Below are 13,155 nucleotides of genomic sequence, written 5' to 3'. Positions count from 1 at the left end.
TGTACATAGTGCTTAATACAATTGTAAAATTTGTTGAATGTGTTCCTAATTTTTAACATGTGTAAGTCATATCCCCAACTAAAAAGTATCATCTCTTTGACAACAGGAGCTATGTAGTAAGTTTCTCAGGTGGATTACCCAAGAGTAATTACCTATAATTCTATACTTCCAGTGGGTGCTCAAAAATATTTTGTAAAATTGTAAAAGCGTAAAATTGTAAAAGTGTAAAATTGAATCATGGACCAGTTTAAGAGTGGGATAGAGGTAGTATGGCTTTGGGGGTGGGGGGGAAAGCTATGGCCTAGTCCTTGAGTTGTGGATACAAGAATGGGAAGTTGGCCACCTGATTAACTGGAGTCTGGCTTTTCTTTGTAGAATGAGGGCATGCATAGGACAGGGTGTTTTCAGAGTAATTCAAAAGCAAACACAGGGGGAGCTGGCAAAAATAGCTCTTGCAACCTAATTCTTTCCATTTGTCTCTTGCAATAGGGGGTCACAGGGGATTCAGGCACCTGTGCTCTGAAACAGTTTTGGGAAGTAGGTGGATTACATAAAAGGATGTGAGGGAATAGCTTGGGAGTGTTCCATTAGCCCCACCATCTGGAGTGTATGACTGCCCCCTTCCCAACTCCCTTAGCCTCTGAAATGCTAAGGATCTCTGGGACTGGACCTAAGTTTTGATAGCATATATTGAAAAAGGAGCTCTCTCCTTTCCAAGCCAAACTCCCTATACTGAGCATTTTTACTTTCAGTATGGAAGAGTTGGATCACTTCTGTTACCTAACTCTTCGGGCTTGTATCTTGCATGGAAAATCCTGACACTTGGCAGTTTTTTCTTTCTTCTATTAGGGAAGATGGTATTACTCAAGATAAGAGGAAATACAAGATTCAAGCCCTCTTTTCTGGTCTGTATTCTTGTACATAGGTGAACTCCAAAGAGAGATTATTGCAGGCATTTTGTGTGTGTGTGTGTGTGTGTGTGTGTGTGTGTGTGTGTGTGTGTGTATGTGTGTGTGTGTGTGTGTGTGTGTAGGTGGGAAAGTGTCTCTGTGAGAAGCAGGTAGAAAGCCTAAGGAAAAATTACATTGGAAGGGCAATTTAGGACTGCTTGTAATCAGGCCATTTAGCAAAGCTGGGGTCTAAAAACATTAGTCAAAGTCCTTAACCCAATTCCTTGCTACAAGCCAAGCGCTTAGGTTGCTCTTCTTGGAACTTTTATCCATTGTTCATAAAGAACAGTTTGAGAAGAGACCAAGATAGCAGCATGTATAATCATAGACCTTTAGAGTAGGGAGGGACCTTAGAGGTCATCTGGTATGTAGGTCCCTTTTTGCAGCATCCCTGAAGGATGGCCATCCAATGGTTTTATAAATACTTCCAATGACAGGGAATTCATCGCCCCTTGAGGCAGTCCATTCCTTTGTTGGGCAGCTCAGTTCTTGGAAAGTTATTTATGTCAATTTAAAATCTTCCCAACTTTTACCTTCATTCTTCTATGGCTAAGCAGAATAAATCTACTCCTACTTCCACATGGCAGCCCTTTAAACACTCAATACACAGCTATCACGACCCCATTAAGTTTTCTTTTCTTTAAGCTAAACATTCTCAATTCTGTCAGCTAATTTTCAAATGACATGTTGGATCCTTTTTGGACTGCTGCTATTAATTGCTTCTTATCATGAAGAAAGAATCTGACTTAATGGCTGAGCAAACACCCCTCAAAGTGGGGAGAAAAGTATAAACTCCAGACTAGGATTTTGAATTTATACTTAGGAGCACACTGAGTGTAGGATGGAAGAGGAGGGACAGGGGATGGGAAGGAAGAAAAAGGATCTTGCCATCACAAAGCTTGTAAAGGGGTCCTTTACTATTTTCAGCTTGTATGGCAACATTAAACAAAAATCAGCACCATTGAAATCAATGTGGGAAGCTCTGTAAAGGGGGATGGTGGACAGAGAGCATCATACTCGAGGCCCTCTCTTGAAGGGGGCCTCCTTCCTCATCCCTGCCTTTGAAGACTTTTGTAGGCTCAGTGATGCTTTTAACATCTAAGGTCTAACAAGCAACAGCCATCTTTGGCAAAAGGGCTCTACAACAATTCGTTCTAATACCAAGTTGGATAAAATCTCACATGTTGTGCCTTATGGCATGGCACATAATCTGGTAGAGAAATATCAGGTTTTACTCTGCATAAGGAAGATGGGGTGGAACAAATAAATTGGACCATGGAAACACTGAGTAGAATATCATTTGTTGTGCTGGTTCCAGGAATAGAGTTTGAGGGTATGAACAATATTTGTAGGTTAAGAACAGTAGATAACTGGCTGTAAAATGTGGACCCAACTATTTTCCCACCCTCACGACATGCCCTAGCTCATACTTGGTTTCAAGGATTGGGTTGGGGCTTAGATGTATCAATGAGTTGTTGCCTTTTGCATATCATCTTCATACTTGAACCTATTTCCTATCAGACCCAGGGATGGAAAGCCAGATCTGTTTAGAGGAGGACAATCAGGAAAACTTATTCAGAAATAAGACCAAATCTATGGTCTTATTTTCCATGCCTTTCATTAGATCAGGATGCTTTGTCTTTGTATTAACTTCCCTGGACTCCTTATATTTAGTTCAATTTTTTGTGCATAGTAGGCATTGGATAAATGCTTATCAAATAAATACATATATACATTTTATGAGTAAATTTCATGCTTTTATTCAGAAGTGCCAAATTATAGGAATTTTACCCCCAGTTTTCAAAATATATTTTATCCTAGGGATAAGGGATAAAACTCAGTGAAGCTAGTTTTGAGGATATCATGATTCACAGGAACTCTGAAAGCCACTGAACAAATGCTGCTTTGTTAATGTATTTAGTGGTAAGTTGAAATCAGTGATTTCAGTGAAATCAGTATCTGGAAAATAAAGTTTTAGGAAGATCTAGCCCCCTGTGCCAGGGACATTCAGCTTTGTGTTTATGTAAACTCAAGCCTATGATTCAAATTTTCAAGTCCCTTTGCTGACAATTATGTCCTTGTCTCTTGTATTTACTCTTTAACTACAAATTTAAAAGAAACTTTTTTTTTTTCAGTATTGAGCTACAAAGAACTCAATAAAGCTGTGCACACACGTTGGAAGCCCCAAGATTTAGGACTGACTCACTTCTGTTTCATAGGGCTAGAGACATAATTATACTTTTCACACCTTCAGGGTAGCCTTGAAGATGGGCCTTGGGATCTAGACTTAACATATGTGAAAAGGAACAAAAGAAGAGAACAGCTTATGTTTTTTTTTTCTTTTCTTTTCTTTCCTGACACTTATTCTCTATCCTTAATGGCCATAAACACCACAAACTATTGCTTAGGCAACTCATGAGGCTGAGGCAGCCTTGAGGAGGAGGGGTCTTCACATTTGGTAGCTTTCTACTTTAACTATTAACTGAGGAGTTCTAAGGAGTGACCTCTAAATTGGAAAAAAGCCCTTTATACTCCACTTTAGTGATGACTCTGGACAGAAGGAAAAGTGAATCTTCTCCTCAAAAGCCAGGAAGTGGAATGAAGGTCCTTTGTATGAGTGAGGCAATATTGAATTATATATATATATATATATATATATATATATATTTGGTAATCCTTTAACATGCAAGTAAATGGTATTTAAGGAGGGCTGTGCAAGGTCACCTGCCTCATTTTCTTCTCCTGAGCCATCTGGGTTCAGTAACAGATATAGATCAAGATGACTAGAGATGGCCCTGAATAAAATAGGAGACTTTTGTTGGGAGTTGGAATATAGCAGTGAGTGTGTTTGGGGAAGGGGGCGGGTAAGAAGTGAACTTCAGGTTGTTCAGTGTTAATTCCACTGAGATGATTACATGATTAATTTTTCTGCTGGGTTTTCCATGCCAAATGCTCCCTGACTATATATCAGACATTTTTTGGGGGGGCAGGTAACAAAGGAGGGAGATTGGCTTAGAACAATGTACCCATCACAAAAGTGATTGCCACTATAGGTTCCTTCCAATCACAGGGTTAAGGGAGAATGAAAGAGAGAAGGAAAGAAACAGAAGAAAGAAAGAGAAACAGAGAATCTTTCATGCTTGTGTACACATACATACACACACACTCACACACAAACCCATAAGGATGTCTAGGAGATTTAGAGAAAAAGAGAAGGACAGACAGTGAGAGAAACAGAGGATGTATTATTTGCTCATGTTGCATTACCTTAAGGATAATTTCTAAGGTAAAGATACTAGTGAAGACATAGTCTGCATTGCCTAGGATCTGAAAAATAAGCACAATTGGGTTAGTGGCTCTAATAGAGAACCAGACAGCCCCAGGGGCTTATGGGTTAGCAACAGACAGTGGCAGAGAGAGCTGATGCTGGTGGTGGGAGGGAGCATCGAAGAGAGCAGGAGAGCAAGTGATGGAGGCTTTACCTTCAGAGCAATTTCAATGGTGAAAATGGTAGTAAAAACTATATCAAAATGAAACAGAATCTGCAAAACAAAAAGGGACAGGGTTGGAGGGAGGGGAAGAGGGGGGGTCAAAAAGGAAGGGGGATATCATTGGATATTTACCAGAACAGGGAATTGCAATTCAAAAATTGGGAAAGCATGTCACATAAAGCTTTACACATGGAGAAGGCAGAGCTGGGCTGGAACCAGGTCAGGACACAGGTAGCATTATATAATTTTTTTTTTCTGATGCCTTTAAGGCAGGGCTCAACTTCAAAGATTTTCCAAAGCAGTCTCCACTGAAAGCTGAGAGGAAGGTTTCCAGGGCAGGGCGTAAGGGCAGATATGCCTGCTCTTTTTAATCTAATATGCTCATCAAACCAAATCAGCCCAGCCCTGAAGCTTCTCATTGAGATCTGTGTCAAAGGGGCAAGCGAGTTAGAGATTTTTGCAGACAACACTAGATACTCAGCTCAGATTGGGTCTGCTCTTCTGATGGAAATTCACACAGAAGATACTTGCTGCTGTGTTTGCCATGATATGCCCTCCCTACCAGCAGAAGCTCATACAGTCTGGAATAGGGATAAGCTGTACAGTATCACAATTCTGTTCACTCTTGAGTGATGGGTAAAACTCAAAGGTGGGAGTTCCTTCCGTCTCCCATTCCCATACTTCCCCTCTAATTTCTTCCCTGAGGTGGTTCTCTGGGGATGATACCAGGAAATATTTCTTTAACATGGGGTTGGGTAAAAATTAGGTCTTAGTTGTGCTGCATCTGAGGACTACCATCCAGAATTGGTCTAAATCTTCTGGGGACAGACTTCGAAAGAACTTTATTTTTTGGGATAGCCATAGTTTAGACAATCTGTGCTCACCATGGGTCCTGTTGGGTTCAAGCTGTGAGATTATAGAATCACCAGTTCTCATTCTAACATAGGCTTTAAAGAAATGTGTCATACTCCTGAGTGAGCCCTGAAAATGCTCTGGAAATTCTACAACCCAAGGAAAGATCTCAGGGCATGGTTTGTAGAAAATTTGCCACATTGTTGGTACATTATTATTTCCCCTTCTATCCATTATTAAGGATGGAAACACTGTAATGTGTTTCCAAATGGAAACAATGTAATGATAAGAGGGAGGAGAACCAGTGTCGTACTTCATTGAATATTTCTGATAACTTGATTTCCCACAGCACATGAAAAATCCAATGGGTTGTATTTTCCTCACCCTCAGGAGAAGCCAAAACCATCTGGGGGGTAATCTTTTTTGTTTGCTTCTAGTCCTGATATATGGGCATTTATGGAGTCTAAATCCTTTAAGGAGACCCAGCTGCTTTCTACTAAATAATGCTTTTCATTATAGGATATGGAAATGGGCACGTCAGCCACCACACTTCTGGACCTGCTCACAGTCCTACCCTCCAAGGGGAAGACAGGAAGGAAGGGGGAGTACATACTTGGTTCCGAAAGGAGTTGTGGCGGACCGGGTCCTCAGCAGCCAGGGAGATGCTGCTGAGCAGAATGAAGAAGAGGATCAGATTGGTAAAAACATTGTTGTTGACAATGCGATGGCACTGAAGACGGAACCTTTGGAAGAAAAGAGAAGCTGAGTTAGGAAGGGAAGGGGATAGAGGCAGATACTGATACCACGGCAGGAATATTTTATAAAGTTCTCCCACATCGACACTTAAGCTTTTGGCTGTCAAGCTATGTTACCTGACATAAGGAATGTATTCTCCTGAGTCCCAGGCACCCAGGTTTTGGATAGTGGAGCCTTGGATAGAGTGAAGCCTTGGAGGCACATACAATTGGAACTCAAGCCCTTGGTGGCTGTTCTGGCTATGACACTTTGTAGGAAATAGAACTTTTCCTCTCACAGTATTTCTGAATACCTGTTGTTATGGCCAAAGATGAAAAATGCACTGGCTTCCGGCATGGGTACTGCTTTCTCCTTGAGATGCAATTCAGAGAGTGGACGAGGACGGGGGCCCACAGGCATCTCAGGCTCCTCTTCCTCTTCTTCTCCTGCAAGAAACAGAATCATTTAAATACACTTTTTTTTTCTAGGCACTGCCAATTTCTAGCCAGAATAGCAAAAGTTTGAGGAAACACTGTTTTCTATAGAAATCCAGTATATCATCAATAATAGAAACCTCATTTGTTCTTTTCCTGTAGGTCCCGTAAAAGCTTTTGATATATGGAAGTGGGGGTTGGAGAGGGAAAGAGAGGCTGTATTATGATGGGACATGATTGAAAAATTGTCAGACACTGGGAGAGACAATATGGAGAAGCAGAAATAGGACTGGAGCTATAGCTCTTAACTCTGCTGCTTATAACCTGTATGTCCTTGGGAAAATGCAGAACCTTTATTTAAGGAAGGAACAATTTCCCAGTTCCCCCATTCCCTGCATTATTCTGATCTATCACTAATTTTTCCACCATGTCCCACCAAGCTCATTATTGGGAAAACCTTATCATCCTTCAAGATTCCAATAACTTTGGTATTTCATTGTCTCACTCTATCCTGATTTAAGGAGCCATGAACTCCATCTAAGGAGAGGGCTCGACTCAGATATCTTCTCATTCCCCCATGGGTTTACTACTGTGAAACATCTAATGTGTCCACCATCAATCAGTTGGGTCCCTGCTTTCTATCCTCATATGTTTTTCAGCTTTCTTATGTGTGTTGCTTTCCCCTGTTAGATTGTAAGCTCCTTGAGAGCGGGGATTTTGTTTTTTAGTAGTTGTGTGTGCAGTGCTTAACTTAGCACAGAACTTGGAAAGTAGTAGACACTTAATAAATGTCTATTGGCTGACTGATGTAACTGTTTCTCAGAACTTTGGTTTCTGTATCTCTAAATTAAAGGAGGCTGCCTAGATGATTTCAAGATTTCTTCTGGTTCTAAGACTTCCAATCCCTCATTTCTGTGCCTTTGTATAAACTGTTCTCTTTTCCTGGAATATGTCTCCTTTTTACCTGCACTTGTTAGAATCCCAAGATTCAAAGCTTCAAGTGTCATCTCTTATATGAAACATCTCCTGATCTCCACCAATGGCTACTGCCCCTGTGTGACTTAAATTATCTTGTATTTATTTTATGTATTCTAATTAGTGTACATGCTATCCCTACTTCCTAATAGAAGGTAAGTTTCTTGAGGGAAATGATTGATTCATTTTTCTCTATATATCCCCATCATCTAGCATTGTGCCTCTAACCTAGCAGGTCTTTAATAAATACTTTTTTGATTGATTAAACCTGTGTTAGGTGAGAGAGAATCATGCCATTATATACAACTCAGCTAGCAAGTCGGCATGGTAGATTTGCAGTTTCATGTGCAATCATATTTTTTTCCATGAATTGAAATTAAATAAAAGTAAATAAAATAAAATAAGAAAAAAAAGATAAATATAGCCAAAATTAGGAAATAAGAAAAGCTCAATATATTTAAAAATGGAATAAAATTTTTGAGAAAAAAAAAAGAAAGGTGATAGAGATAAACTACCCATATGAGAAAACCTCTGTATAGGATCATAGACACAGGATTATCAATCTTAAGCTGGAAGAGAACATGGAGACTAGAGCTGGAAGAGAACATGGAGACTAGACAGTCAAAATTCATTTTACAAATAATTCTTGGCCCAAGTCACACAAGAAGTTAAGTTCCAAGGATAGGATTTGAATATAGGTTTTCCTGTTCTTTCCACTGCCCTATGCTGTTTTTTAAATTGTCCTGCTTTTTAAAGTGTATAGAATTAAAAAGAATATTCCTTTAAAGGGTTTCCTTCCTCACCTCTGCCCTTGGGGATTTTGGAGTGATCAGGAAGAGTTTTAGACTCTACCTCTGATAAGGGGGCTGCACAACAGTACATTCTCATATAACCAAGCTGAGGAGAGCTGCATCCAGCTCTAAGTTTCTTTGAGTTTAATATCTTCCCTTTGTTATTTGCTTCTCCTCCTTAATTCTTATTGAATATTATTGTCAGATCACTGTTCCTAAAATCTTTGTTGCCATGTGATGATTCAGGGTAGTTCTAAGATCTTGGGATGAAGAAAGCCATCTATACCCAGAGAGAGGATTATGGGAACTGAATATGGATAACAACATAACATTTACACTCTTTTTGTTGTTGTTTGCTTGCACTTTATTTTCTTTTTGATTTGATTTTTCTTTGCAACAAAATAATTGTATAAATATGTATGCATATATTGGATTTAACATGTATTTCTACCACATTTAACATATATTGCATTACTTGCCATGTAGGGGAGGAGGTGAGAGGAAAGGAGGAATTTGGAACACAAGATTTTGTAAGGGTTAATATTGAAAAATTATCCATGCATGTTTTGAAAATAAAAAAAAAAAAGCCTTTGTTGCTTCTAGAAAAAAACAAAAAAAACCAAACAGATCCCTTAGCCTATCACCCCTTAGCCTGTCAGTGACCTTTACAACCTAATCTCTATCTGATTTTCTCAACTTTTCATCCTCTATGACCTTACAGGAACCTTTTATTACCATCAGCTTCTTTCTTGGAGTATGGATTAAGATTAGCTAGATAAATCTTATTTTAAAATTATAGTTTATTTTCCTCAATCAGAAAAAAATTCACTTTTTTCCCCTTCTTGTTCTTCCACCTTTTGTGAAGTTGAGAATAAAAGAAAAAACAAAAATCCCTTTACAAACATGTATAGTCAAAACTATACCCTATATAGTAAACCGCCCCAATTTCTGTATTGACCACATCCAAAAGAATATATATTTCATGCTGTACTCTGTACTCTGAGTCCTTCATCTCTCTATCAGAAGGGAGGGAAGCACATTTCATCATTCCTTTTCTGGAATCACAGTTGCCAGGTAAAATTTGACTGTTTTTTGGTGCTGCTGGATTTTATGATGCTGGATTTTGATGTTCTACTTGAATGGATTCATATTGGGATAACTTATAGGAGAGATAGGTCATGCAGTTCTGATGACTCCCTCAATTGCAACAGCTGACTTTAGTCTTAGGACAAATGCAAAGTTAATCACATTATAGCAGGTCAGCAATATTCAGCTAACACAAGGCCACTGGAAATAATTTTCAGAGTTATCAATCCATGCTTATTCCTCATTAGAAATGCCTCATTTCTTCATTAGAAAAGTCCAAATTGTGCAGAATTATTTCTCACTGCTAACTAATGAAATATCCACCTCCTTTGGGGAGGAGGGTGCACAGGGGCCAGGAGACATTTGTAGTAGTACCACCCTGACCATTTACATTGCCTCTTAGCACTATTGGCAAGAAGAAAAGGTCTATTAAAAGTCTTGTAAATAATTTTTTTTAAAAATTACCAATCTGGTTAAACTTTGGGTAAAGTCTCCATTTCATGACTAGAGAATAGGGACTATACTTAATTGTATACTCATCGAGTAGCTTCCAATTTCCCAGAAATGAACTCCGTCATGGGCTTCCATAGGCTGGTCTTAGCTTACTGCACCAAATTTTCCTTTATTCCTTCGCACACAGAAAGGTCCTGTCCTTGGTTATCATCTTTTCTGTTTTCTATACTGATGTAGTGGAGCTCTTAGGAATAACCCTAAGGCTACCTGGCTTGGAAATGATATAATTAGGAATGATATATTTCTTCCCTTAGGCTATCTTGTCTTAGTTTACTTTATATGGCCAGAATGCTAAGTCCCAAAGATTGCTGGCTAGGAGATAGCCTGTTGGTCAGTGATAATGGGATTTTTGAGACTAATGAGCAATAATAATAAGATACTTAAGTTAAGGCAGGCATAGAACAAAATTGAGTTCCCACCACTTAACTTAGTGAAGTTCAGGCCTAAAAACACACCTCTGGAAGGTTTATCCCTCCCCCAGAGCTCACCCAAGGAAGTATGGGTACAGCATCTATGTACCTCTAAGCCATAAAATTAGCATATTGATGACATGAAACACCTGATTTATCTTACTTTTTTCTATAAATATACCATTTTTGCTCTTGGATCTTTGCTAACTTATTTTGGCATTTAGCTTGCTTTCATTCATATTTCAATTATAATAAACTTTGTCCTTTGACTTGGAGATGGGTCTAAATCTGAAAATTATTTTGCTATACCTTGCAAAAGGTCTAAAACCCCAACATTTCTGAGGATCCCAAACTCCAGCAATACTATACTCTCTCCTTTGGTACTTCCATGATTTCAGCCACCCTATATATGAAAATGACTCTAAAGTCTTTACCTAGCCCTGACCTCCCCCCCTAAGTCTAGGGGAGATCTATAGGATATTTCCACTCTACTTGAAACTTGAACACAGTCCTTATTAAAAAAAAATTAGCTCTTTTCATAAACCTGTTCCTCCTATTCACTTTCTAGTAGTTGATTTGTATTCACTTTTTGGCAGTTAATAAGCTAAACCTTGAAAGGAAATAGGGATTCTAAGAGGCAGGAGTTCATTGAAGATATGGGAGGAAATGGGTGCAAAGACATGGACTATGAGATGGAATGCCAGGTAAGCCAGTTTGTCTGGAAAGTAGAGTGAATGTCAAAGAGTCATAAGCAAAATAGCCTGGAAAGGAGTTAGATTGTGAAAGTTTTAAATGCCAGTTGAGACATTTTTATTTCATTCTAAAGAGAATAGGGGAATCTTAAAGTCTCTTAAGAAGGGTGGTGATTTTAGGAAGATTATGATGAATATAAAGACATTAAATGATTTTCTTAGAACTAGTGAATCAGGAATTAAGAAGTTTCTTAGTCAAACTGAGATGATGATGACCCACTCACTGGATGATAGCAACTGATACCATGCCAGAAATGTCTAGTGATTGGTTGAATAAACCAGATTACAACTCTGAGGGAAATGAGTCCTGGCTGTTGAGAAGAGAAGGAAGAGTTTGGCTCCCTATACTACTCCTCATTTTCCTCCTTATACCATTAGCAGAAAAATGAGGGACAAAAATTTTCCTCTTCCACTCTTCCACTGACAATCATATGGCATGCAAAATGAAAGGGGGATTTAAGGCTATTGCTTTCTGAACCCCAACTATCTTTGTGGAGGATGGGAGAATTCTGAATTAAGAATTACAGAGAACATAGCTTCAGGCTTGTCTGAGCAACCTCATGTTCTTGCTGACATATATATTGTAATTGCTGCCAGAAATAAGGGTAGGGTAGAGAAATCCGTTCCCCTTTCCTTAATGAAAGTGTAAATGAGAGCCAGTATTGTCTTTTGTTTGAATAAAGAAGCTATATAAAAAAGGATAAACTATAAATCCTCACTCTTTATGGTCCATGGAATGGGTTACTTTTCTTGGTCCAGTCATCAATTATTTTTGGCACAGGCCCTAGTCACAGAATAAATGAAGACCACTCAAGGATCAATCAGGGGCTTATAATTATTCATGTCCATTAATAGCCAGAGTACATGTGTTAATCCATAGTAGGTATCCCAGTTTAGCAGGTGGGGGTTCCCCTTTCTAGTAATAAACCACAATTCCCTTCTATTTGCCCTGGCAGAGTACTATATACCCTGATGAGTGGATGAATAGTGAGCATTTGCCCAGCAGATTAATTTCAACCCCTTAGAATTTAGAGGTTAAAAAATGAGGAGCCTCCTAGGCCACTAGCACTTTTCATTTCTCAAAGACAATAGCTGAGGATGGAGTTGGAAACCGAGTTCTTTGCTTCGCCTAGCCCTCCAGACTCCCTCTGAAGCTGAGTTTGTGGGAATCAATTTGACACCGAGAAACAGATAGCCTGGAGCTGTGGAAGGGAAGAGGGGATAAAGGTTGGAAGGGCAAATCTGGTCATAAAGCAAAGGCTGGTTTGAAAGCCTTTTAGGACATTGAGACCCAGAAGAATTCAAGCAATAGTTTGTACATGATTAAGAAAGAAAAAAAAATAACAAAACAATTTGCACTCTTTATACACAGCTCATGTACTTCGGGAAATTCCATCACTTAAATAGCAAGAAAATATGCTCCTTGCTGAAAAAAAAAAAAAAAATCATAGTTTCTTCCCTCCAGCATGGAGGGACATGGAAAGAGCCACTAGTCTCATAGAACACAGTGTCTTTGGAGCAGGAGAAAAAATGAGAACAGCAGGGAATTATGGAACACCAACTGAGGTTTCTTTGTGAATGTGGTAGAGGAGGTGGAGATAGAGGAGAAAGCTAAACTCAGCTATTCATGGGGTTGGTCTCCCTCCAAAAGAAAGAAGACTGGATACTGACGGGGGAAAAGGGAACTAGAGGAAAGGAAAAGAGTCACCACATGAGATGGGGAAGGATCAATTTCCAGATACTCCAGAGTAGATTAAATTAAATTCAAATAACCAAACATTCAATAAACTTACTATATGCAAGGTAAAATGACATTATTCTTAAGAATGAACTACTGAGATAGAGGGGAAAGCGCTTTCTAGACTTCATCTGCTTCATTAATAAAGTGAAAAGGTTGGAGCAGGATATTGCTAAGGTCCTTTTAACTTTATATCTTATGATCTATGAATAGGGTCTATGATTCATTCAGTATAGAGTGAGGACAGAGGATTTTCCTCATTTAGAAATGTTAAACAAATAGAAAGCATGTTGGATTGGCCAGTTTTTGTTTTTAATCAAAATAGGCTTATCGTTGATATCTGATGGGCAGGCTCTAAGCCTCTGCTATCTCTCAGACTTGGTGGGGATGGGATAAAGAGAGATAAATGCTTACTTAGACCATACATA

The 13,155-nt window shown here is 39.0% G+C and overlaps 1 protein-coding gene across 1 annotated transcript in view; it reads right to left on the bottom strand.

Annotated features, from left to right (window-relative positions):
* Nucleotides 1-13,155, bottom strand: part of CACNA1C (calcium voltage-gated channel subunit alpha1 C) — a 799,944-nt gene that overhangs the window by 124,219 nt on the left and 662,570 nt on the right. Inside the window, 4 exon segments of the mRNA XM_074269400.1 lie at nucleotides 4,218-4,277; nucleotides 4,433-4,492; nucleotides 5,907-6,036; nucleotides 6,342-6,474. Coding sequence (XP_074125501.1) covers nucleotides 4,218-4,277; nucleotides 4,433-4,492; nucleotides 5,907-6,036; nucleotides 6,342-6,474 — 383 coding nt within the window.

Source organism: Sminthopsis crassicaudata, chromosome 5, assembly GCF_048593235.1.
Source record: "Sminthopsis crassicaudata isolate SCR6 chromosome 5, ASM4859323v1, whole genome shotgun sequence".
NCBI lineage: Eukaryota > Metazoa > Chordata > Mammalia > Dasyuromorphia > Dasyuridae > Sminthopsis > Sminthopsis crassicaudata.
Note: the sequence above shows the minus strand (reverse complement) of the source record. Positions and strands in the feature narration are given on the sequence as shown.